General features: G+C 34.0%; 1 protein-coding gene across 5 annotated transcripts in view; it reads right to left on the bottom strand.

The window, feature by feature from the left end:
- Positions 1–26,208, bottom strand: part of DOCK10 (dedicator of cytokinesis 10) — a 325,083-nt gene that overhangs the window by 6,759 nt on the left and 292,116 nt on the right. For all 5 annotated transcript variants that reach the window (XM_074298584.1, XM_074298583.1, XM_074298585.1 and 2 more), the window contains 6 exons: positions 24,085–24,191; positions 23,205–23,327; positions 22,931–23,044; positions 7,244–7,390; positions 4,871–5,081; positions 2,846–3,036 (listed from right to left, as the gene is read on the bottom strand). In XM_074298584.1, the coding sequence (XP_074154685.1) occupies positions 2,846–3,036; positions 4,871–5,081; positions 7,244–7,390; positions 22,931–23,044; positions 23,205–23,327; positions 24,085–24,191 (893 nt within the window). The remainder of the gene's footprint in view (positions 1–2,845; positions 3,037–4,870; positions 5,082–7,243; positions 7,391–22,930; positions 23,045–23,204; positions 23,328–24,084; positions 24,192–26,208) is intronic.

The raw sequence follows: 26,208 nt of genomic DNA, 5'->3' as shown, positions 1-26,208 counted from the left end.
AGATATTGATCACCCAGTTAATTGACAAGCATTTAGTAGCTGCCTCTATACTAGAGAGAGATACAAATATAATGAATGCGACACTAACTCACATCAAGAGTTGACATTCTAATAGATAAGACACAATCCTATTTAAGTCTATACTAAATAAACATAAAGAGAATAAATACAAGTTAACTGATGACATTTGGTAAGTCATATTGCCAGAAGGGAAGCAAACCCCATTTCTTTGTTTTCAGACTATAAAAGTTAGTTGGAGGGGAGATGGTAAGAGTAATAGCGTGAATCACTAAAGGCTTCATGTGGAAGTTGTTGCCTGATCTGTGTCTTGAAGAAAGAAAGGGATTCTGTGTACATCTAAAGAAGGAGTACATTCTGGACAAGGGAGAGCCAATGCAAAGGTGCAGAGAGGAGAAACTGAGTGCCATATATGAAGGTCAGAGAACGTCAGCTTGGACGGTTTGTAGAGAGCAGTAAGGGAAGCAATATATAATATTTTTGAGATGAATTTTATGTTATGTTAGTAGTAACAGAGTCACAGTAATCACAGAGAGTCACTGGAGTTTAATGACTAGGACATGGTCAGATCTGCCCTTCAGGGCAATCACTGTAGCAGCCAGGAGAGACTTTGAAGCAAGTAAATCAATTAGGAGACCACAGCAAGAATCTAAGCAAGGTCTGAAGGCTTGATCAAAGATGATGACTGTTAAAATAGAAAAAAATAGTCATATATGGAGGGAGAAATGATATGATTTAGCAACTGTTTGGATAGGTGGGATGAAGAAGAAATAGTACTGAGACTATGAATCTAGGAGACTGGAAAAATGTTGGTGCTTTTAACAGAAATAGGAAATTTTGGAAGATTGGTGAGTTTTTTTGAGAAAGAATGAGCTCTGTTTTCAAGCATATAGAGTTTGAAATCTTTCTGGGATATCCATGATTAAAAGTGCAATAGGAATTTGGTGATACATTACTGAAGCTCAGGGAAAACACCAGGATTGGATAGAGAGATCTGTATGAGGCATCTTGATGGGATCACTGAGAGTATCTGCAGAAAAAGGGTCCAGGATAAAGTCTTGGGGAACATTCATTGGTGAGGGCATGATACAAATAATGAACCCACAAAGGGCACTGAGGAGGAATGATCAAACACATGGTAGGGGGACCACAAGAGAGTGTAAGGAAAGCCCAGAAATGAAAAACTATCCAGAAGGAAAAGTAGTCAGGATTATGAAATATAGCAGTATAATCAAGAAGACTGAAAATTTAAAAAAAGACTTAGATTTAGTAATTAAGAGACTGTTGGTTACTTTTGAAAGAACAATTTCAGTTGAGTTTACATTAAACATATTGCTTTGTGCTGTAGTAATTTGTATTCATCTCCAAAATTTGACTGTAAGCTTTTGGAGATCAGTAACAGATCTAATATTTTCTGTATGTCTCATTCCACTTTTCTTAGCTGACACATTTAGGAATTCCAAAAATAGTTTTTGAATGGACAAACTCATGGATGAATATACCTTCTAATCTGATAGCAAAAATAGAAAGGTCTGAATTGCTTATTCCTTGCAACTTTTAAAATATGGATCAAGGACTTAAAAAGAATAAAAGTGGGGGGGGAGAAGAAAGAAAAAAGAGTCTACAGGGTGGTTTCCATGCACTTATAATGTTTTAACAGGATATGAATGTTTGTGATCATCAGATAATTAGTGACATCACTTAGAGATGGAAGCACTGGTAAGTCAATGAACACTTCAGAAATGGTTTTCCCCCATATCTACAAGGATGTTAATGCTTGAGAACTATTTGGATTCAAATGTAAAGAACTAAAAAATAATGGTGAGACATTTCTTTTCTCACTTACTGAGGAGTTTCGTTATAGAAAAATTCTGGGTAAAAAGTTTTCCTCCAAATCTTACACCACCTATCACAAATCAAATGTGACAACAGTATGAACAAATCAAGTTATAGACAATTTGCTTTGATGTTCCAAAACTAAGGAAGTGATGAGTTCTCTCTCTTCAGACTTTTCTAGAATATCTTATTTGAATCTCTTCTTTGTCTCCATTACACTCTTTGTAATATGTTGTCTGTGTACATATCTTATTCCCCTTGGTAGAGTATGAGCTCCTCAAGGACAGGCACATTTTTATTTTTGTATTTGTATTCCCAGGACCTAGCACAGTGCCCTGTACATCGAAGATATGGAATTTTCTGACCTGAACAAAAAAACTGAATTTTCAAGCATTTTCAAAAGTATTTAAAAACTTACTTTATGACTTCAACATTTCCAGAAATTTCATATCTCCATATCAAACTGATAACTTATATTGCCAGAGCCTAGCTCAGTTTCTGATACATAGTTGTTGACTAATTGGTTGATGTACACCAAAGTACATGCTAACATAATTTGAACAACAGATATTTTAGTTGCACTGTAGAATAAGGCACATACATGTACCTATACGTGCATATTTATGTACCTATATGTATACATTTATATAAATCCCATGTATTTATTATGTCTGGGTGTGCACTGAAATCCAGTTGTAATTAACAAAAAATTTAGACTTTAGCCTATACTTTATCTTCTGGATTGAAAAAAGTTTCTGTTCCAACAGATTTTTATTTCAACTCTTTAGAGAACATTTTCTTTCTTTTTTTTAAATAGGTTTTCTATTGATATCTCTTCTTTTTATGTTGCCCATATTTTCCAACAGTTATCTTTTATAACAAGTATTTTTTAAAATAATGGTTAACAAAAGGGAACAAAGAGGAATAAGAGGGAAAAAAAGATTTTTCAAAGATAGATGTATCATCACCACACAGGCCAAGTCATAGTTACCTTTACACTGACACTCCCTTGAAGTTTGAGCTGCAGTCTGATCATGTCTACCTCTTCCATTGTGCAAAGCTGATTAAGCTCAGAAACCTTCTTGGCCATCTCATCAATGGCGACCTCAATGGGGTTCAATTCTGTGCTTGATTGGCTTATCACTTGGATTCTCTTCTTCACATAGGGAAACAGATGGCTTGCTGGACAAAAGAAATTCAAGGGTGTTTAAAGGATCAGGGCAGTAGCAGGTAGAGGATGCTTCAGCACTCTGCACTGCTTCTCATTCACTGTACGTATCACTATCTGCCTTGTAGTCTAGTTGTTCTAAGAATTGCAGAATTAGAATTAGAAGATATCTAAGTTAAAGCTGTATTTGATGAATAGTCAGACAACTTCTGCTTACAATCCTCCAGTAAGGGGGGAGACTGGCTACTTCTTGAACATTCTACTTTTGTGGAATTCAAATCATCAGCAAGTTTCCCAATATCAAACTGAAATTTGCTTATTTGCAACATTCGATCACTATTCTTAATTTTGTATCCTAGAGAGAAAGTCTGATTCTAATTTCACATAATAACAGCCCTAAAAATAAATACCTGAAGATAATTCTAATGTACTCCCCTTCCCAACTCTTCTCTAGGCTAAATATTTCTAATTTCTTTAACCCAGTTGGGATTAAGACTTTCATGTTTCAAAAATGATATTTGAACCACATTCTCCTGATACCAAAACCAGCATTTTTTCTCCTACCAGTCAGGCTGATTCAGTTAAGTGGGACAGTGATTGGAGCATGGGACTTGGAGTTGGACCTGAGTTTAAATCCTGCCTCAGATACTTACTAACTGTGCCACAATGGGCAAGCCATTTAACCTCTTAGTATCTCAGCTTTCTAATATGTAAAATGCGGAAAAGAATAGTTCCTGAATCACAGGGATAGGGTGAAAGTTAAATGAAATAACTTGTAAAAAGCATTTGTAAATTGTAAGGTGCTTTGTAAGAGTTATTGTTATTATTATGCCATTATATAATACCATGCCATAATACTGGATTATTATTATTATTATACTATATCATGAAATATTATAATACCATACCACATAATACCATATTATAGTAATACCATAATACCAAATATTATAACACCATATTATAATATCACATAATACATATACCAATATAATACCTTAGTACTTTGCATTAAATATTTAATTAATATGTAATGAAGGAATCTTAGAGATCACCTAGTCCAATTCCATCATTTTACTGATAAGGAAATTAGGAGCCAACACACTTGTTCATAGCAACCTAGCTGTGATAGCAGAAGGGATGAATTGAGAGTCCCTTGGAGTCTTGGGATTTTGAAAGTCAGTGCCATTTTGCTTACTGGTTGCAGCAATTATAATCAGATCTTTTTATTTCCCACTGCCCTCCCAAGAACTCATGGAGAAAGAAACTAGAATGTAAGTTCATTGAGGGCAATGACTATTTTGTTCTTTCTTTGTATTCCTACAGTGCCTAGAAGATAATCAGACATTAATAAATGCTTGTTGAGGTAATTAAATTGAATTAAAGATAAAACAACTGTTTACTTCCTTCTATTAAGCATTTCTAATGTTCTAGGCACTGCTAAGAACTGAGAATATGTTCCAATGGGAAAAATAATGAATGATTAGATAGATTCCTACAGGATATATTGTGTACAAGGAAAATAATCTAAGAAAGAAAAACACTGGAGACGAGGAGGGATTGAGGCTTCCTATAGGTGGGATCTGAGCTGAGTCTTGGGAGGAAGCCAGGGGTTAGAAGTGATAAGAAAAAACATCCCAGACACAGAGAACATCCTAGGCAAAAGGGGAGGTGGGAGGTAGAGCATTGAGTTTGAGTTGACAGCAATAAGTGTTGTCTAATCTGTTCATTTACCCACTTCTACCAATTAATCTAAGGCTTAAAGAGTCACTTGGTTCAGAGCCAGCCTAAAAATTGGGTCACTGGTGAGACATTACTCTGAATCTCCCTTGCCCCACTAGCACCTACTTGTGAGTATTGTTCTCCTCTTGCACTGCTCCTCGACCCCGCCATGTTTCTTGCCTGACAGTGTGAATGGTGTTTCAAAGACAAAGCGGTTGATGTTGTGATGCATTTCAAAATCTGTCTTTCGATCTTCAACTTCCTTCTCTTCAAAGTAAGGTGTGACATAGGTTACTTGGATGTAGGCATATTTGGGATCCAAATCCTTGGGATTCACCTGTAGGAACATCATTTTCTGCAGTGAAAAACTGATGGGCTAATAATATACTTTGTTGTGCCCTTTAAAAATTTGCCCACTTTTGCTCTTGTTGAAATGATATTGAATGTAATCTCCTAGAATGTGTTTCCTACCCTTTCCTTCCCTAATAGGCTCTTAAGATCATGTCCTCTTAGGCTGCGAAGGGACCTTAGAGATCGTTTCCAATTCCACCCATTCTTTTTATGGAAAAAGAAAAGCCCAGAAAGTTTAAATTTATTTAAAATCACAAAATTTATACACAGATACATAGTTTGCAGCTAGGTGGCACAGTGGCTGAAAACAGAAAGATTTATTTTTATGAGTTTAAATTTGGTCTTTGTGACTGTGAGCAAGTCATTTAACCCAGTTTACTTCTGTTCCTCATCTGCAAAATGAATTGAGGGACAAAATGGTAAACCGCTCTAGGTCTCTACCAAGAAAAGTAGATTCTCTGCTCTATTCTATACTTTACCAAGTGACAAAATGGGGTTACAAAGAGACAGATTAATGAAAAATGGCCAAACAATAGCAAAGGTTTGTTATTAGCTGAATTATAATCTTTTTACTCCCAGTTTCTTGCTATTGCTACAAAAAAATACACATCAACACAATATTTCAGAAGAGGAAAATGTTTTTATGTAGGCAAACCTCTTAATATATGTATTTTTATTGAAAACTAGAAAATATCTTGATATCTTAGGGCTGCATGTCAATGTATTCACTACATGATAAGGTTTGGCATGGATTCCCTGAAAAATATTTGACATTCTTGACCTGCATTTTATGCCGATATTAAAAATATACATATATAAGATATTTGTCTTCTGTTTGAAAAGGACACAAGTATAGAATTTTATAATTAAAAGGAATCTAGAGATTGATCTTCCTTTTGCTATTGATGAAGTGAGAAGGCTCAGAGAAATTAATAGATATTGACTAGAATAAATATATCCTGTTCACATAGCTATTTAATGGCATATTTAGAATTGGAACCTCTGGCTTTTGGGTTACTACTGTTTGTATTTTAGTGGGGGAGCAGACTGGACTTTATTGATATGGGGAAATCTTAGAGTGTCAATGAGGATGAGATCAATAGCTTATCTGTGCTTATAGTCTAAGGGGATTACTAGGTTCACTGGGAAGTTAAGTGTTTTACTTGTGGTCACATAGTTAGTATGTCAGTAATAGCACTTGAACTCAGGTCTTCTTGACATATAGACCAGTTCTCTATTCTTTATTTCAAGTTGACTCTGTTCATCTTAAGCCATATTGAATTCCCCATAGTCTATTTCATTATGGATTTTTTAATACTGTGACTAGGATCACAATAGTACCAATAAAAATATTAATATAGGAAGGCATATGAGGAAAGATATAGGTATGAATTAAACAGGATAAGATAACATGAGTGAATTATGCTTTTTACCAACTGGAGAAGTCCCCTTACCAATGAAAACATAGATCTATTAAAGTACAAATGTTCAAGTCAGTATTAACTATTTTATAATGTCACTTTCTTGAGGAGAGGGTAGATATCTTTTAGGTTGATCCATGAATAATTTACCTATGTGAATGAATAATTTACCTATATGACCTATCCAGTGCCATTTATTGAATGTGGATGATTCCTCAAAAAATTCAATAGAAGCCTGTATTAGCATAGCATGCAGCCTATAGAATCATAACATTTTTAGCATAGTATTTTGTAAAAGAAATATTTTGATTGATATGAGATGCTAACATCAGAAAATGGAAATGGAACAACTCTAAAGTTGTTCTTTATTTTTATTTTATAATCTCAGGTACCTGAGATTGTGGCAGGAGAGAATGATAGAGAAGAAAGTGAGTTTGAACCAAGACACAGTTTTTTTTCCTAACTCCCAGCTCTTGAGGTATTTAAGGTGATTTCTATAAATAGCCATTATAAGGATAATCTCACAACCCAGAAACTATACCATCCAAATTGAAGTATATATACACTGAGACCCCAAAACCCTTAGATGGTTATCTTGTATGAATTCAGGGATCTTTCAATGCAAGGATTAAGTTGCTAACCCAGAGCTAATAAATGTTTCTTTTATTAAAAAAACCCAGGAAACTCTAGTATGAGATTTAAGTTGAATGCATCCCCCCCCTTTTACCTTATTGGAATCCTGGATTATCTTCACATTGTCTGCACCAAATTTATCAGCATAAAGCTTCAGGAGTCTTTGGGATATTTCAGATAGCCCTGTCAGCTTAGGTTCTTTATAAATGTATTCTTTACCTTCCTCTTCTTCAAAAAATCCCTGTTGAAGAGACAACAATCAAATCACCAGTTTAGTAATGATAGGAAGAAAATGTAAAGATTGTAAGGAAAGTTTGCTTGAGTGAAAAGCCCAACTTTTGAGGAACTGATTATCTGTTAAAATTCAGTATCAACAAATGACCTGTCCCATGAATCTGATGAAGCAGAAATGGAGTTCCTTACAAAAAGAATAGAGCTATATTTTCTTGCTTTTCAAACTTTTTAGTCATAAACAAAAATGCATGAATTTTGAGGAAAGAATGCCCTCATGTGGCAGTCTGGTGTAGAACACAAACCTAGCAATTTTGGGCATCATCTGGAGATCAGTTTCCATTTAATTTCCAGATAATCTACATATCCATGGAACGACTAGGAGACAATATTCTGTGGGATGTGGAATTTTTAAAGTAATTTAACATTTTTAATATAGTCAATGGCAATACAGTCAAGACACAATAATTTGTAATTTTGGCATTTTCTCATGTAACTTTGAAAATAAACTGGCACAACATCGATCTCCAAAAACGATATAATTAAAGGACTGAATGTAATTTAATCATTCGATTTTTTTTTTAACAAAATGATTTCTTAATGTGTTTGAAAATTTATACTGGTAAGGATTCATCATGATAATGTGTCATAGGGTTTGGGATTCAAAGGCTTTTTCTTGTGAGAAATCTTTTAATTTGTTTGCCTCATAGATTTTGACTTGGAGAGGGTATCAGGCTTAGTCCAATTACTTCAATTTATAGGTTAGATCCTTTCAGGATCAGAGAGATTAAGTGACTTCTCCAAACACAGAGATAGTGTAGTCAGAATTTGCACCCAAGTCCTAAGGATTCTCATCTTCAGTCATTTCAATCATAACAACTCTTTGTCTCTTTGTGACCTCATTTGGGTCTTTCTTAGCAAAGATTCTGGAGTGGCTTACCATTTACTTTTGCAGCTCATTTTACAGATGAGGAAACTGAGGCAAACATAGTTAATTGACTTGTCCAGGATCACACAGCTACTGTCTGAGACAGACTCCCAATCTAGTAATTTTTCTATTGTCTCATGTTGACAGGTTTATCTTTCATTATATCTAAGTAAAATTTCTTCACTAGCTGTAACATAAGAACACCCTTAGCTTCTTTGTTTCTCTGTGTATATCTTTCTTACTGTTTCTATCTCTGTCTTTCAATGTCTCTGTCTCTTAAAAAATATAAGTGAGACTTGTCAAGTAGCAGCAAATCACAGACTGAAGACAATTTATCTCAGATACTTTTATCATTTTGTGGAATTTTAAACATACATTTATTATTCATGGGGGCCCTGTTAGAAAACATTCTAACAAAACTTTTTTGATTAACTTATATAGAAAATGATATGCATAGATGGACTATTTAATAACCCAAGTGATTTCCATTCTGTATCAGTTTGATGCACATGCTCGGCTTCCTGGGAACCTGGAAGAATAAGGTGGTTTACAGACTCCAGATGTAAGGAGGGCTGATGTTGAGATGACACAACTGTGCTGCTGTGCTTTTCAAAACCTATTTCTTTGGTGACATTCCAGACCAAATGTTGGATGAAATATGGCATTGAAAGTGTGCAAAGAAGTCAATGACTCATTGGTCTATACATGGGTAGGGGCACCCTGTTCATATATCAATACAAATCTTGTGTAAAACAATTTATAAGCCATAAAATGATTTATAAAAAGTTACCTACTATTAATTATGCATCCCAAAGTCAGTAGAATGATACATAATGGGTCCATGCATCCTGAATTTCATCCTTTTAAGGATGGTGATATCCAACCTGTAACTTTACTGTACTTCATATTCAAAGTCACCCACAGTAATCATAGAATAACAACTTTAAGAGTTGGAAGGGATCTTGCATTTTACAATACATGAGATCACGTATTAAGGACTGGAAGAGACCATCTGGTCCAAGCTCCTCACTTCATAGATGATGAAACTGAAGCCCAGAGAGTCGGTTGCTCAAAGTCACATGGCTCATAAATGGTAGTGTCCAGACTTTAAGTCTGGTTATCTGACTGGAAACCCAGCATTCTTACTATAAAACAGGGATGACAATTCTGCTTTCAGTAAAGTTCTCTTTATAGATGAGGTTTTAAGGTCATTTCAGGTTGTGTGATTGGAGCACTGGACCTGGCATCTTCAGTCAGCTGAAAAAGTTTCTAGGAAGATATGATGGCAACTGAGAATCAGCCTGGCTAGATTAGGAGAGGGTTAATTATTGGAAAGTAGAGATGAATGAATAAATTTTTTTTGGAACACAGAAACTCATGAATTCAAAATGAAAGGCATAGTAGTGTTCTGATCTGATCTAAGTTACTGGGAGGAGTACCCAGCGTATTAAAATAACCATTTTTGGGGCAGCTACGTGGAATGGTGGATAGAGCACCAGCCTTTTAGTCAGGAGGACCTAAGTTCAAATCTGATCTCAGATACGTAACACTCCTAGCTGTGTGACCCTGGGCAAGTCTCTTACCCCTAATTGTCTCAGCCAAAAGCCAAACCAGAACCTTTTTTTTTTTTTTTTTTTGAAGTGATGACGTTTAGAGTACCTGTAATAATGAAGAGGATAATGATGATAGTATAATTTATATATTATTCCCTTAGTCATCGGACAGCACACACAAACATACACATATATAATTTCCTCCTACTAGAATGTAAGCTACCTAAGGGAAGGGCTTATCTTGCTTATATCTCTAATTCTTTGCACAGATAACACTAAATGTTTTAAAACTTATCCATGTTTCTTTTGGGGCTGAAAGCAGATATTATTACCCCCATTTAATCCATGAGGCTGAATGCAATAAAGATTATCTAATCTCAAATAGTACATAAGCATCAGAAGGAGAATTCAAACCTCTATTTACACCTTCAAGTTCAGTGTTCTACCCAGTATGTCATGCTCTTTTACTCTACAGAATTTAGAATGTCTGCTGAAGTGTGAGAGATAAAAGAGGTGCTAGTAACTGAAATTTTGCATGGCTGTAGGCATGTTTATTTGATTTCTGTTGTATTTAAACTACTTTGTCATTTTTGTTGTTTGGTCATTTCAGTCTTGTTTAACTTTTTGTGACCTGATTTGGAGTTTTCTTGGCAAAGACACTGAAATGTTTTGTCATTTTCTTTTCCAGGTCATTTACAGATGAGGAAACAGATGAGTCAAACAGGGTTAAGTGACTTGCCCAGGATTATACAGCTAATAAATATCTGGGGCTGGATTTGAACTTATGGAGATTAATTTTTCTGACTCCAGGTTCAACATTCTATCCACTGTGCCACCTAGCTCTTTTATGAAATGGCTGATGTGCAAACAAGAGCAATGAGCTATTGAAGAACCTGTTTCCTTTTTGTTTCATGGGCCAAGGTGGTGAGTAGATTGCAGAACTCCATTTCAAGTCAGCTCCCCACACTTTGATGTTTGATTAGGAAGCTCAGTTGAAATTCTCCTAATACCTCTTTGGGTTGTCATTGATGGTAAGTTCACCCTTTTCATTTTTGATGCTGGTGACTTAGTTTTTATCTTTTTTTTTTCCTAATCAAATTAACTAAAGGTTTATTTATTTTGTTGATTTTTATATAAAACCAATTCTGTTTTATTATTAGTTCAATATTTTTCTTTGTTTCAATTTTACTAATTTCTCCTTTGTGTTTCAGAATTTCTAATTTGGTATTAAGTTGAGGGTTTTTAGTTTGTCTTTTTTCTAACTTTTTAAGTTGCATGTAAAATTCACTGATTTTCTGTTTCGCTTTTTTTAATTCATGTAACTATTTAGAGATAAAAAAATTTCCCTAAGAACTTCTTTGGCTACATCCCATAGGTTTTGGTATACTGTCTCATTGTCATTCTCTTGGATGAAATTATGGATTGTTTCTGTGATTTGTTCTTTGATTCACTCTTTAGAATTAGATTATTTAATTTCCAATTGGTTTTTAGTCTATGTTCTCCTGGTTCTTTATTGAATAGAATTTTTATTGCATCATGGTATGAAAAGGCAGAATTTACCATTTCTGCCTTTCTGCATTTGACTGTGAGGTTTTTATGCCCTAATACATGGCCAATTTTTTGTGTAGATGCCAAGTACTATTGAGATAAAGGTATTTTCCTTTCTGTCTCTATTCATTTGTCTCCAGAAACCTATCATATCTAGGTTTTCTAGAATCCTATTAACTTCCTTAGTTTATATAATAAATATATTACATATATAATATATTAAATAAATGACAATAGCTAATAATAAAATAAACAAATTTGTAGTTGGATTTGTCTGATTCTGAGAGGGGAAGGTTGAGTTTTGCTATTTATTTCTTCCTGTAACTGGCTTAAAATCTTCTCTAGGAATTTCTATGCTCTACCACTTGGTGCATATACATTAAGTATCATTGTTTGCCTTGTATATGTTAGTATACATTGTTTATCAAACAGTACTTTTCTTCCTTATCTCTTTTAATTAGATCTACTTTTACTTTGCTTTATCTGAAATCAGAATTGTTACTTCTACTTTTTTTTTTTTTTACTGCAGCTGAAGCATAATAAATTCTGTTCCAGCCTTTTATGTTTACTCTGTATATGTCTCTCTGTGTCAAATGTGTTTCTTGTAAACAACATATCATAGGATTCTTTTTTTTTTAAACCCACTCTGTTATTTGCTTCCACATTCATAGATATTATTACCAGCTCCCTTCCATCCTATTTTCTCCCCTGCATATAATTTTGTCCTTTTTTTCCATCCTGTCCTTATTAGTGATTTTTTTTTAAAACCCCATCCACTATTTTATTTTCTATCATACCTCCACCTTTCTCTTACCTTTTTTTTCTGCCCTTCTTTCTATCCAGCCCATTACTTTTATTTCCTCTTTCTCCTAATTCTTTTTAGGGTTAGATAAATTCTTATACCAAACTGAATAATCAAGTCATTCCCTCTTTGAGCCAAAACTAATTAGAGAAAGCTTCAAACAATGCTCATCCCACCCTCTTCCCCCCCCCATTGTAATAGGTCTTTTGTGACTCTTCATATGATCTAATTTGTACCATTATATCTTCCTTCCCCTTTTCTTCCAGTATAGACTTCCCCCCCACCTTAATGTCTTTTTCTTTGATATTATTACATCAGAATTCATTCACAACTACATCCACCATCCATGTGGTGCCCTCTTCTGTGTATCCCAGTAACAGATACATTTCTCAAGAGTTACAGATATCATTTTCTCATCTAGGAATGTAAACAGATTAACTTTTAAATAACATATATTTCCCCCCATTTATCTTTTTATGTTTCTCTTGAGACCTATATTTGAAGATTAAATTTTCTGTTTTTTTTTTTTTTTTAAAGAAATGATTGAAAGTCTTTTACTTCGTTGAAGAGCCATCACCTCTCCTGAAAGATGATACTCAGTCTTGTTAGGTACTAATTCTTGCTTGTAACCTCAGTTCCTTTACTTTTTGCAATATGGTATTCCAGACCCTCTGATCCTTTACTGTAGAAGCTGCAAATCCTGGATAATCCTGACTGTTTTCTTTGATATTTGAATTGTTTTTGTCTGGCAGCTTGCCGTATTTTTTCCTTGAGATTGTAGTTCTGGAGTTTTGCAACAATGTTTCTTGGGATTTTCCTTGCTGGACCTCTTTCTGAAGGTTATTGATGGACTCTTTCAATGACTATTTCCCTCTTTGTTTCTAGAATATCAGGGGAGTTTTCCTTGATGCTCTCTTGAAGAATGCTAAACAGGTTCTTTTTTTGGTCATGGCCTCTATGTAAACCAATAATTTTAAAATTATCTCTTCTGGATCTATTTTCCAGGTTAGTTTTTTTTTTTTTTTTTTTGCTATGGGGTATTTTATATTTCTTCCCTTTTTTCATTCTTTTTTTGTTTGATTAATTCTTGATGTCTCATTGAATCATTACCTTTTTGTCTCATTACAATTTTTAATGTATGATTTTCTTCAATTAGCTTTTGTATTTCTTTTTCCGTTTGGTTAATTCTACTTTTGAAGGTGGTGTTTTCTTCAGTGAACTTTTTTTTTTTTTTTGCATTTGGCCAATTATATTTTTAAGGAAATGCCTTTCTTTACCAAGCAGTTGATTCTATAGTTCTCATTTCTTTTTTCATTTTTTTTCTCTACTTCTCTTATTTGCCTTTTAAAGTCTTTTGTGAGCACTATGAAGAAGCCTCTCTGGACCTGAGAACAATTAATATCATTCTTTGAGATGTTTTCTCTGTGGACATTTTGTCCTTGTCTGAGTTTGTATTTTGGTCTTCCCTGTGACCATAGTAGCTTTTTGTGGTCAAGATTAATTTCTGTTTCTTACTCATTTTCTCTCCTTTTCTTTTGGTATTTATTCTTTTATTTTTATGGTTGAGCTCTGCTCCTGGGATAAAGGGGGCACTGAACATCCTTTTCATCCCAGTGAGACTGACTTTTCTTGAAGTTTTTCCAATCTATTTTGAACTGGAGAGTGGTTCCATTCCATCCAGTTCTACACCGAGACTTGGTTTTCAAGGGAAACTCACCTCACTGGGTGAGATTGCCAGTGGCAATACACATCTAGAATGTCCTGATGTCACAAGAAGTATAGACTCTGTGACAGACTGTTTAACTGTTTCCCCCAAATGAACTAGCTAAGTTCAGAGAGGCTCATCATCAGTTTGGTCAGTGGATGATGTATTTTTCAGCTCTAAAAACTCTTTAAGACTATTTATTAAGTTATGCAGAGCTTATGATTTGTATTTATGTGGGCAGTATCTATGTTGATATTTATACATCCTTAAACTAACAACTGATTAGGATAAAAGAGAAATATGGAACAATGTGATTATTCTTACTAGTAACTCAACTTCAGTGCCTCCCTATTATATCCAGGATAAAATATTAAGTCCTCTGGCTTGATCTTTACAAGTTGGCTTCTTTTTACCTTTTTAGTCTTCTTTGATTATATTATAATTTATATGGTCTATAATTCAATTATATTACATATTGTTCCATAAATGAGATATTCAATTTCCCCCCTTTGTGCATTTGTATGTGCCTGGAATACTTTGGATCCCCATCTTCCATTTCTTAGATTTTCTGTCATCCTTTAAAACTCAGTTTAAACTTATCTTCTACAGGAAGCCTTTTCCAATCCGTCTGCCTTCTAGGATCTTCCCCTCTGATATTCTTTCAATTTATTCTATTTTTGCCTTTTTTTAAATCCTTATCACTTAGCACAGAGTAGAGACTCCACTGAATTATCATAAGGTAATAGAAGAAAGTCTGGTTAGTTATTTAGGATGACATTTATCATACATGAATAGTAATTTTCATAGAAGTAGAATGTAAGATGAACTTTATATTACAACAACAAATGAACAAAATCTAATGGTCTTTTGATGATTCTGAAGCACATCAGGATTTTGTAGCACATTCTTTTGTTTTGGGAACAGAAACCTTAAATTTGAATTTGAGTTCTGTTCTTTACTAGCCATTAGATCTCTGGGTAAATTCCCTCTTTAGGCCTCAGTTTTCTCACCTGTAAAATGAGGGGGTTCTGATCTAGATGATTTCCTATGTCCTTCTAGTTTTAAATTCTATGATCTGGTCAATCAATCAGTCAACAAATACCTATTTAGCACCTACTATGTGCTATTCACTGCTCAGAAGAAAGACTGGGAATTCAAGGACTTTTCTATAAGGAATTTACATTGTAAGAGGGGAAACAAGATGCACATATTTAAGTATATAAAGAACATATACAAAACATCTTTGGGGTAGCCCCAGCCATAGAAGCTGGTAAGATAAATAAGTATGAGCTTGTGTTGAGCCTTGAATTACAAAGAGGTGAGGAGAGTGCATTCCATGCAAGAAGCACATAATCAAAAGCAAAGAAATGGAAGATTTAGTGTTAGGTGTGAAGAACAGAAAGAAATCCAATTTGGCCAGAATGCAAAATGTGTAAAAGGGAATAATGTATTAATAAAGCTAGGAATATATGATGGAACCAGGTTCTAAAGGACTTTAAATGCCTAATAGAAGCCTAATATTGGATCCAAGAAGAAGCCACAGGAGTTCATTGAGTGAAGGAGAATGACATTGTCTGGAAAGTTACTTTGGTGCATGAGTAGAAGAAGCACTGAAGTGGGAAAAAGACTTGAGTCAGGGAGACTGACTTGGAGGCTATTACAATATTCAAGATAAGAAGTGATGTTGTTCTGAAACATCAGGGTGATGGATGTATGAATGGAGAAAAAAGGGCTGTATGGGAAAATTGTGGAGGCAGAAATGACAAAAAATGACCATTCTTTAGATATCATATATTGAATAAAGAATTGCATCAAAGTTGTGAATTTGTATGATTGAAAAGATAGTTATTCCCTCACCAGAAATAGTAAAATTCAGAGGAGGAATGAATTTCGAGGAAATACGATGATTTGTTTTTTAGATATGTTGAAATTTGAGATGCCTACAGAATATCTAATTCAAAATGTTCTGTGGGTAATTGGTAATGCAGAATTGCAGGCTCAGGAGAGAAATATAGATCTTAGAGACATCTGCCTAGAGATGATAATCCTGTGGGAGCTGATGATGTCACCAAGCCAGAGTAGGGAAGGAAAACAGAAGTTATCATTGGTCTGTTAATAAACATTATATTACACGGGGTATAAACTGAGCTGATGAAATATCTTTTTACTAAAGACTCATATGATTTAATGGTTGAAGGGAACTTCTGAAGTTATCAGGTAAATTTCTTTCATTTTACAATTGAGGAAACTGAGACCTAGAGATGTTAAGCAATGGTCTATAGGTCATAGAGGTAGGACATTCAGATTCCATAGTCATCATTCCTTTCACTGCAATAAGTTGCCTTTTATTTTTATACCTCTATTCCTTTGTTCAATTGTTATTATGACAATTTTGCAGGCTACTAATAAGAACAATAATAGCTACAACTAGCATGCAAATGATCTCATTATCAAACCAATAGCTAACATTATATAATACTTTTAACTTTGTAAATCACTCTACACATGTTATCTCATTTGATCCTATCCTCACACCAAAAGGTGCTATTATCTCCATTTACTACACAAGAAAACTGAGGCTAAAACACGTTAAGTAACTTGCTCAGCATCATACTGAAAGTTAGCATCTGCAGCAGGATTTAAACTAAGTCTTTCTGACTCTCAAGTCCAATATTTTAATACTATCCAACCTAGCCAATTGGTCTTGTGGACAGAGTCCTGGATTCTGTCAAAAGACTTGGCTTATTATTTGGATCTTAAATTTATCATGGGCAAATTACTTCAATCCTTGAGTCTCAGTGCCTTCTTCTGCAATTATGGGGATAATATACATATGCACATACATATATATTTGTGTATACACATACACATATATAAATAAAAAGCTAGTGATCTAACAAGGTTGTTGTGAGGAGATAACTTTATAGGCTGCAAAGTCCTATACTAAAGTAGGATAATAAAAATACCTGAATTCAAAACAGTTATTAATAATAATTTTAGTCCAATTTAAAAAGGGGGAAATATTCCAACTAAAATCTTACATTTTTTATAGGTAATTCTGCTAATCAAGGGTCTTCTTGGCTTTCTTTTTTTGCCATTCTATTTGATCTATATCTACATCTATGAAGATGTTGTTATCGTTTTAGAAAAAGGAAGAGCCTTTATTATATTCCTGTAAAACATATAATCAATTGTATACATTTGCAGAGAGAGTTTCTGAATAATGCTGGTTCAGAATTTGTTGACAACAAGACTGATTATTCACACAGCCTCTGAGAGCCAAGAGGAAAGGAGAAATTTCTATAGCAGATAAACGGTTGAGAATCCACATGGAATCACTTGAATGCAGAAGAAGCTCTGCCTGTTACAGCTGTTCTTTCATTAATGCCAGCAATTTGAACCTCAGGGAAATTGTGGGGATGAACTGACATACAAAATGCAAGAGGGCAAAGGAAGGCAGATGATAGGGTGGGAGATTTATTCTGTGCAAGTACTGAGTACTCAGGCTCTGAGTCTTCAACATGCTTTCTACAGCATATAGAGTACCCCACAAACAATTAATATTAAATACCTTGGCAGACCCTGGAAACTGAAAGCATTGTTACACAAGGGATGCAAACAACATTTCCCTAAACGTTTCTACCAAAGTAGTGAGCTTATGGAAAATATGTTCCCATAATTGTTGTAACATGATTTCAAGGCATGTGTTCTTCTTTCCATTTCCAGGTGAATTTCACAGTTACATAAAGCAACATCATGAAAAAGGAATGCTTTGGGTCCCTGGGGATTAGTTATAACCAAGAGTTCACAGGTTTAATCTTCTCTTCTTGCAGTACTCATTCTATGCATGTCCTGTGGATTATTCATATCTATTCTGGTGTTGCATTTGTTATTGAGTGTGGAACGATGCCCTGTCTGCTCCTATATTTTTGCCTGAGGGAGGAGGCTGCTTTGCATCTGGCCCTTTGGGAAAGGTATCTGAGTGCAATTTGAACAAATGATGATTAAGGCTAGAATTTTCTGTGCCTTAGGTTAACACCTGCTCAGAACAAGCTAAATCTTTATCCCATAAGACACTGGGCTCTTAGCTAGGGGGTGTTGGTAAATATGTCTAACAACTGGTTTTCCAGAAAAAAAAACACAAAAAAACCAAAACTATTCTTGATAGATTTTAAAGTTTAATCTGTATCATCAATATTTTCTCTGTTACTTTTTTTTCTAGATAGCTAATAATATAATAAAGCCCTGATTTTTAATATCTGCTACTTTCTCATATATAAATGATCATGTTAAAAACTTAACAATTGGCTTCAGAACACTCCTTCTAGTCTCTGAACATTTGTGATCTTAGCCAATCAAAACTAGATTTTTTAGGCTGGTCAATATTTTCTAATAAGCATTTTTGACATATATATATATATATATGTATATAGATAGGTAGATAGATAGATAGATAGGAAAGTGATGTTATTAAAAACAACAACAATCCCAAAACAAAATCCAGAATTATTAAGATATATGATTCAGAAATCTGATAAAAGAACAAAGTTAAGCAATTTAAATATTTAAAACATAAAAACATCTTAAATGAGGTCAACCCAGTTGTCCCCCTTTTTTTCTCCCCCTCTCTTTAGTATGAGGGTTTTATTCATTTAATTTTAATAATAGCTTTTTATTTTCAAAATATATGCAAAGATAGTTTTCAACATTCACCCTTGCAAAACCTTGTGTTCCAAATTTTTTTCTCCCTCCCTTCCCTCCCCTCTAGACAACAAGTAATCCGATATATGTTAAACATGTGCAAATCTTCTATAGTATAAGGGTTTGCAAGTGTTCTTTTAGTAGGTGAGTTAAACTGTCAAGATTCCAAACTTACATATGAAGGTGGAAAATATTCCAATGGAGGTCATGGGTGTTGGAGTGAGGAAGAAGGTGATATTTAAAGAATTACAAAAAGTATACACTGGTCAGATAAACAATTTTTTATATTGGCAGACAATGGATAAGCAAGAAAAACATTTTGTATTGGGATTCTGTCTTTATAATAAAGTTCTAAGTACATGTTGGAATGAAAGTTCATATAGTCTACTCAAAACCAATCTTCATAGTTTGTCCTTCTCCCCTTGGCTTAGAAGTCTAGCTTGTTGTTTCTGAAAGATACTTCTCTCTTCTCCCCCACAGCTCTATATTTTCTTTTTAAATTCTGAAAGCTCTATTTAAAGTTATATGGTTCATTTACATCTTGGAATCCTCCTCCTTTATTACTTAGAATAAAAATGTTTCCCACAGCTTTCTGAGAAGGTATTTCTCCTAATTATTATTTTTCTATGGTTGCTAGTCATTCCAATTACTTATTTCCCTGGCTGTTTTACTATCCATTTGGTATCTAACTACCAGCACTATCTTTGAATTGGATAGCTTTTTTGGAGTATCCAGCTTATGTGAATTTGGGAAAGGGGACAGAATGGAGATAATAGAAAGAACCCTGATTTGAATCTTCTGGGTCAGACAACCTGCATTTAAACCCCAGATCTGCCACTTATTAATTGGAGTAACTTGCTGAAGTTCACCAAGGCTCAATTTCCTCATTTGTAAAATGAGAGGTTGGACTAGATGACCTCTAAATTCTCTAACTCTTGAATTCAAGATATCCAAGTGCTTCAGACTCAAAATCTCATCTCTTTTTGATGCATTTTATTTGTTGCAATTAATCCAGTGAGAAATTAGAAAAGGAACAGAGAAAGAATTTTGTTCCCATTGTTCCTGCCATGAGAAATGGCCAAGAAAGAATTGGATGAAGGTTGAGTTCCCCCATGCTCAAAGGTTCCAGTCTCTGGGGAACAACAGGAACAACAGCAGGCCACCCAAGGAATAGATAAGTTTTGGATACCTGCTTCAAATTTTGTAGTGTTGTAGAATTTTAGAATTTAATAGAACTTGGAATCATCTGATCCAATACTTCTATTTTACAGATGAGGAAAATGTGAGCAATATAGATGAAGTGATTTTTTTTTCTGAGGCCATACAGCTAGCTAGACAATGTCAGGACTTGAACAGAACTGGAGAATACCTTGTCAGCATGATCCATACAGTGGCCACTATGCTACAGTGCTCCTTTGAGAAGGACAGTTACTATCAGTGGTGTAACCAGACTACTGGTACCTGAAAATCTTGAGAACAGACATATGTGCTTATGTATATATATGCACATATATATTTATTTGGATATGTGTACATAGAACAAAGCTCAAAAAAGGTCACTCGATTACAAATCAATGGATACATTTTTGTAATTCAAGGAGCTGGAAAAAAGTTTAGTTTAATAATGCAGGATGATTCATAAATAGATGGCAGCAGGATTATCTCATTCATTTGGTTGATACCAAATACTGAGTAATAAAAAAAGGAAAGTTAAAGATTCAGTTAAAAATTGCAGGGAAGAGTGAGCAGTATTAGAGCATGCATAGGGACAAAGAACTTACCACAGCCTGAAATCATCAAGACCAAGAGAAGAAAAGAGCAAACGTGGGCATTAAAAATCAATCAATAAGCAGTAGGATTCTTTTCAACTTGTTTACTCAGTCTGAGTCTTATAGATTGAATTGTATAAAATGGGAAACCTATTTTTACAAGTTTGGGGTAGTCATAGTTCCCCTCTCACCCTGCCCCCCAATTTAAAATTATAGTAATAATATCTTAATAATGACTTAGAGAAACTAAGTAATTATGAGTACTACAAATACTCAAATTAAAAATAAAGGACAATAAAGAAGCTATCTGCATTTGAAGAAAGAACTGATAAATAGAAATATGTATAGGATAATTTCACATATATTAACTTTATCTATCTATCTATCTATCTATCTATCTATCTATCTATCTATCTATCTATCTATCTACATATCTATGTATCTATATCTATTTGAGTCTAATGGGAACCATTTCTAGGGTCTGGGAGAATGGAGGGAAAAATAAAGGAAAAAAAGGAAATTTATGTGATAACTTCATTATATATTTGGAGGGAGCAAGTTGTACATGGTAGACTTGCAAGTTTCATGTGTTAATAATCTTTTTTATTGTACTTTCTAGCGAAAATGCTTATTTCATCTTGTGAATTAAAAATAAAATTACATTACAAAAGAAAAGATAGATAAAAGCAAAAGAAGGGCTAAAGTAACTCCTTCCTTACTTCTTGCTTAATTATTTATTGAAAATCTGAATTGTTTATGGAGTCTGGATTCCTCACTGGGTCTTTAGTCATCTTCTTGGACATATAACATCCTTTCCTCTTCCCCTCCCCCCATCTCCATCTCCCATCAGTTATTATTTTTCTGCTTCCTCACAAAAGTTCTGTTTTGGCTATAGGCTTTAAAGTCCAAGTTCTTTAAGTCTTACCTTTTTGTCTCTCTTTATATATATGTATATATATATATACATATAATGTATGTATGTATATATATATATATATAAAATATTAGTTACTATAATTATTTATGTTTGTGACTTCTGGACTGTAAGCTTTAAGAACTATGTTTTATCTAACCTTGATATTTCCCTCAGTGCCTAATACAGTGTTCTGCACATGGTAGATATATAATAAATGTCTATTGAATGAATGATTGAAGCAGTACTTTGGGTGAATACAAGTTAATTATATTATTAAATAAAGAGTATAATTACTCAGTGATTTCAATGCTTTATTTATCTATGTATTTCTGTTCATATATCAACTTTTTAATAATACATGGAGGATCAAGGAAAAACATTTTCTCCCCAGGACACAATGAAAGTGATCCTGAATGATTAAGTTGGGGTTAGAATGTCTAGTAATAATCTGAAAATATGGAAAGGCATTATCTACTGTAGCATAAATGCTTTATCTCAATAATGTAGCATAACATCTTGTATATGGTAGGTGCTTATTAAATATTGGTTGATTTGAAATGAAAGAGCAATACATGGAATACTGCTTGAAGTGAGAGGAAAAAAAGGAAGATGGCTAGTGTGTCATATTTAAAAGGTGCAAAATCTTATACAAGTTCCTTAAAAAGCAACGAGGTAGTTACCAGCTCTCATCTAAATAATGGTTTTGTCTAATCCCATCCTAATTTCAGTGATTGCATAGGAAAATTCAGGATGCATGCATGAATAACTACATTTTTAGGGTAGTCTTGACTGGCTTTTAGAAGAACAGAACATGTCAGTTCCTGTCTATAGTTTATAATATAAATTTAGATGTAGTGGTTTCAAAGTGTGTTGAACTTCTGGCCCCGATTCCAAACTATTATACTGCCTTCTATATAAAAGCTTTCTGCAATTGTGCAGATGTGCAATTTGCATTTTTGGAACATTGAACCTTGGGCATTGAGGGGTCAAATAATCTGTCTGTAGTAAAACAATTAATATAATAAATCTGAGGCAATTCCTAAAACCAGAGCTTCTTGACACCAAGGTCAGCTCCCTAATCCCTAAACCATGGAGTTTCACTGAAGTATAAAGATTGGGGTTGGGATTCACTGGTATAGAAAATTCCTAGGTGGGGAAAACTACTTTTCCCAAGCAAGTAGCATTTTCTCTGAAGCTCATAGTCTTAGAGAGTTTTTTTTTTTTCTTTTAAGAGTGATAGAGGTTAAATAACTTGCTCAGTCAGTGTGTGTCAGAAACAACAAATGAACTCATACTTTCTTGGCTTCAAGGTTATCTATCTGGTACAGCATGCTGACTTACTAAAGCATAGAATACTTTTAGGGGAGGCAAGAAAGACAGAGTGTCAGGAAATCAAATAAACTATGAGAACAAATTCAATTTTCTCAAAGTTGTAAATCACTGTTCTAATCTGTGCCTTTATCAAGATACCAAAAAGTTTTTCTGACCATTTGGATTCTCAATGGACTAAATTCACAAAAATATAATGTGAGGAAAAACTGAATTTTCTAAAAAAATAATAAAGCCTGAACTGAATAAACTAAATGAAGTTTACTGTTATATAAGTAAACTGTTTTACCCCCACTTACCTGTCCATAAAAGGCCACGCGATAATAGCGACCAAACAATCGTTTTTCAGAATTCACTACTTCTGCAACTTTCAGATATGACCGATGAATGTCATAGTAGAGATCTGATAATTTCTAAAGTCAGAAAAGGGAAGACACACATATACAAATAACTTTACAATGGAGATTTTCATTCAGCCTGATTCTGTTACAAAAGTAAAGTGATTTATCTTAAGTAACAGATAAATGTGAAGTGAGGAATTTAAATTCAATATTAAGTGTTTTCTAAACATACTTTGAAGTCTCTCTGCTTCTCAAAGACTGCAATGATAGGCTTGTTGACATCAGCGATAAGCTCGTATCTCTCAGACTTCCATAGAAACTCGACACACATGTAGAGTTGCTCCACCAGGATATTCTACAATTTCCCAAATTAAAATGGCAGTTGATAGTTAATATGGTGGTTCACTGAAGACAATTAGTTCAAGAAATCATTGATTTTTTTTTTTTGACAGAACTTGACTTTCTTGTATGAACTCCTGAACTAAGGCAAAGGTGACATAAAATCAAGGAAGATAGGTTTCTGTTTTTTCCCCTTTAAAAAAAAAAATCTGACAAGCTCATAAAATGGTCAAGATTTCTTTTCATTACAGTCATCATTATTGATTACAGCTCATTTTTTATCATATTCTAGTTTATAATTCTTTTCCAATTGTTTCATCTCCTTAAGATCATCTTTCATCCAATATTCTATATCTGAAATGTTTTAATATACATATACTTACATATCTATCTATCTGTCTATGTATGTATGTATGTATATATGTATGTATGTATCTATCTATCTAACTATCTATCCTCCCTTTTTACCCCATTAAAATGTTAGCTCCTTGAGGGCAGAAAGCACACAAAAAGTACTGAAAAAAATGCTTGCTTATTGATTGGTCATGAACAATCTGGTTGAATTTCATATCAAGGCCCTTAATCTATTTGCATAGCTGAGCTACAGTATCTTAAGAACAGATACTTTTATTTAACATCTGCCTAGTCTTGAACTGCCTTTTGTTCTTTAACCAAATGCTAACATTATGAAAATAAAATTATATCCTTTGTTCAGTTGATAACTTGCAAACAATAATCCATTTACTATATGTGTAGATATATTTTTGCCTGACCTCATTATAGGGTGTATCCTGCATCCCTGAATCTTCTTTCATAGCTCCTTCTTCTTTAATATTTGGTGTGATACTCAGGAAAGCAGGCCAACCCATAGAAAACATGCCTTAGGAAGAAAAAGCCAAAGCAGAACAAATTATTATTAGTTGATTAAAGTTTTATTTGAATGGGATAATTATTTTTTTCATCATTCTTTATCAAATAGAAGTGGAACTAAACAAATGAGATTTTTGTTAAGGGTGAAATATATTTTGCCAGGCAAAGAATAATTTTACAAAGAATAATTTTATTCACTACCATACAGTCCATTTTTATATATTCTCTTTCCAGCAAGTAGCATCTTGATAATAGTTTTACATGTCTTCTCTATTACAAGCAGGAGATTATAAAAGAGCCTGAATGGAGGGAGAATCACAGAGGATCAGAATTGGAAAGGTTTTCAAAAGTCACCTAATCCAGTCCAAATAATAATTTGATATTATTATCAAAATAGAAATTCCTGGTGTTCCTGACAAATGATCATTTTTAGCACCTACATGATGGATGGCTTGGGTCCAATGAGAATAAGTCCACTGTCTCCAGAGGCAGGTCATTCTTTTTTGTATGGAAATTCTAATTGAATGAAAGTTTTCCTTACATTACTTCAATCCACTGATAATTTTGTATTTTTATCTATACACGTATGTTAATGGCTTAGAAAACATCATAATCTAATAAAACAGATCTATTATAGAGATTATATTTTTAAAAATTTTGGATAGTTTTAGGCAAGATTTTTAAAAATTAAATTGCCAAGTCTATATAAAAGAAATTGCATAGTTAGTTGTGGGAGGCTACATTATAAACTCTTAGTGGACAAAAATGAGAATCCTGACAGAAACTGGATTTCTTTCAGAAATTGGTCTACTAGAATTATTATTTTCTTTATAACTTCTTTTCTCTATTTAATACCATCACAGAAAGGATATTGCCTGATTTGGACAACTGTATAATCTAAATAGAATTATTCTGGTAGGGTATGCTAGTGGATCAAACTGGACTGTTTAGGCCAATGTAAAATCTTGAATTATATGACTATGCATAAAATGTTTTCCAGGAATTGATAAATGGAGATGACAGGGACTCATATGACTAAACATGATCTGCCTTAATTACTCCTACTAATATTGCTTTTGTTAGCATATCTCTTCACTTTTTTCCCTTCCTTCCTTCCTTCCTTCCTTCCTTCCTTCCTTCCTTCCTTCCTTCCTTCCTTCCTTCCTTTTTCCCCTTTCCTTTCTTATTCTTTTCAGTTGAACTTGATAATCACAGTATTGTGGAAAGAGTGCTGGATGTACTGTCAGAAGACCTGGATTTGAATCCTGTTTCTTTAACTTTTTATCCAGGCTACATTGGGCAAGTCTTTTTTGCCTTTCTGGGCCTCAGTTTCCTCTGCTGTAAGATAAGTGGCTTGGATGGAGATGGCTTCCCGAGTCCTTCCAACTCTAAAACTAAGATCTAGCTCAGTGACTTCAAAGTTAAGGATAATCTTTACGGAAATGAAATGAATCTTTGTTGATCATGTAAAAGCATAAGTATGAGGAAAAGTCCCTGTATAAAGAATATGGTGTCATAACAAGCATAATTTTATAACTTCTTAACAACCTAACCATTTTGTACAATTCCAGTCTTTTTAGATTTCCCTCACAGGGCAGTTTGGTGGCTTAGTGGATAGAGCACTGAGCTTGGAATCAGGAAAACTCATCTTCTTGAGTTCAAATCTGGCCTCACACATGTATTAGTTGGGTGTCCCCAGCCAAGTCATTTAATCCTGTTTGCCTCAGTTTCCTCATCTGTAAAATGAGTTGGAGAAGAAAATGGCAAACCACTCCAGTATCTTTGCCAAGAAAACCCTAACGGGTCTCTGAAGAAAATTTCTGAAAAAGACTGAACCACAACCACATAAAGCACTATTTCCTTTTTGCCATGTCTTGTATATAATTCTCTACTCCTGACTGAGCCCTGGAATGCTGACTATGCTGAACTTCCCTAACTTCTTCAAGTCTCAAATCCTACTTTCTCCAAGATATCTTCCCTGATCCTCCTCAATGAGGCTATCTTCTTGCTAACTATATGTTGATTGA

This window comes from Sminthopsis crassicaudata, chromosome 3 (genome assembly GCF_048593235.1).
Source record: "Sminthopsis crassicaudata isolate SCR6 chromosome 3, ASM4859323v1, whole genome shotgun sequence".
Lineage (NCBI taxonomy): Eukaryota > Metazoa > Chordata > Mammalia > Dasyuromorphia > Dasyuridae > Sminthopsis > Sminthopsis crassicaudata.
This window is presented reverse-complemented; position numbering and strand designations above follow the sequence as displayed.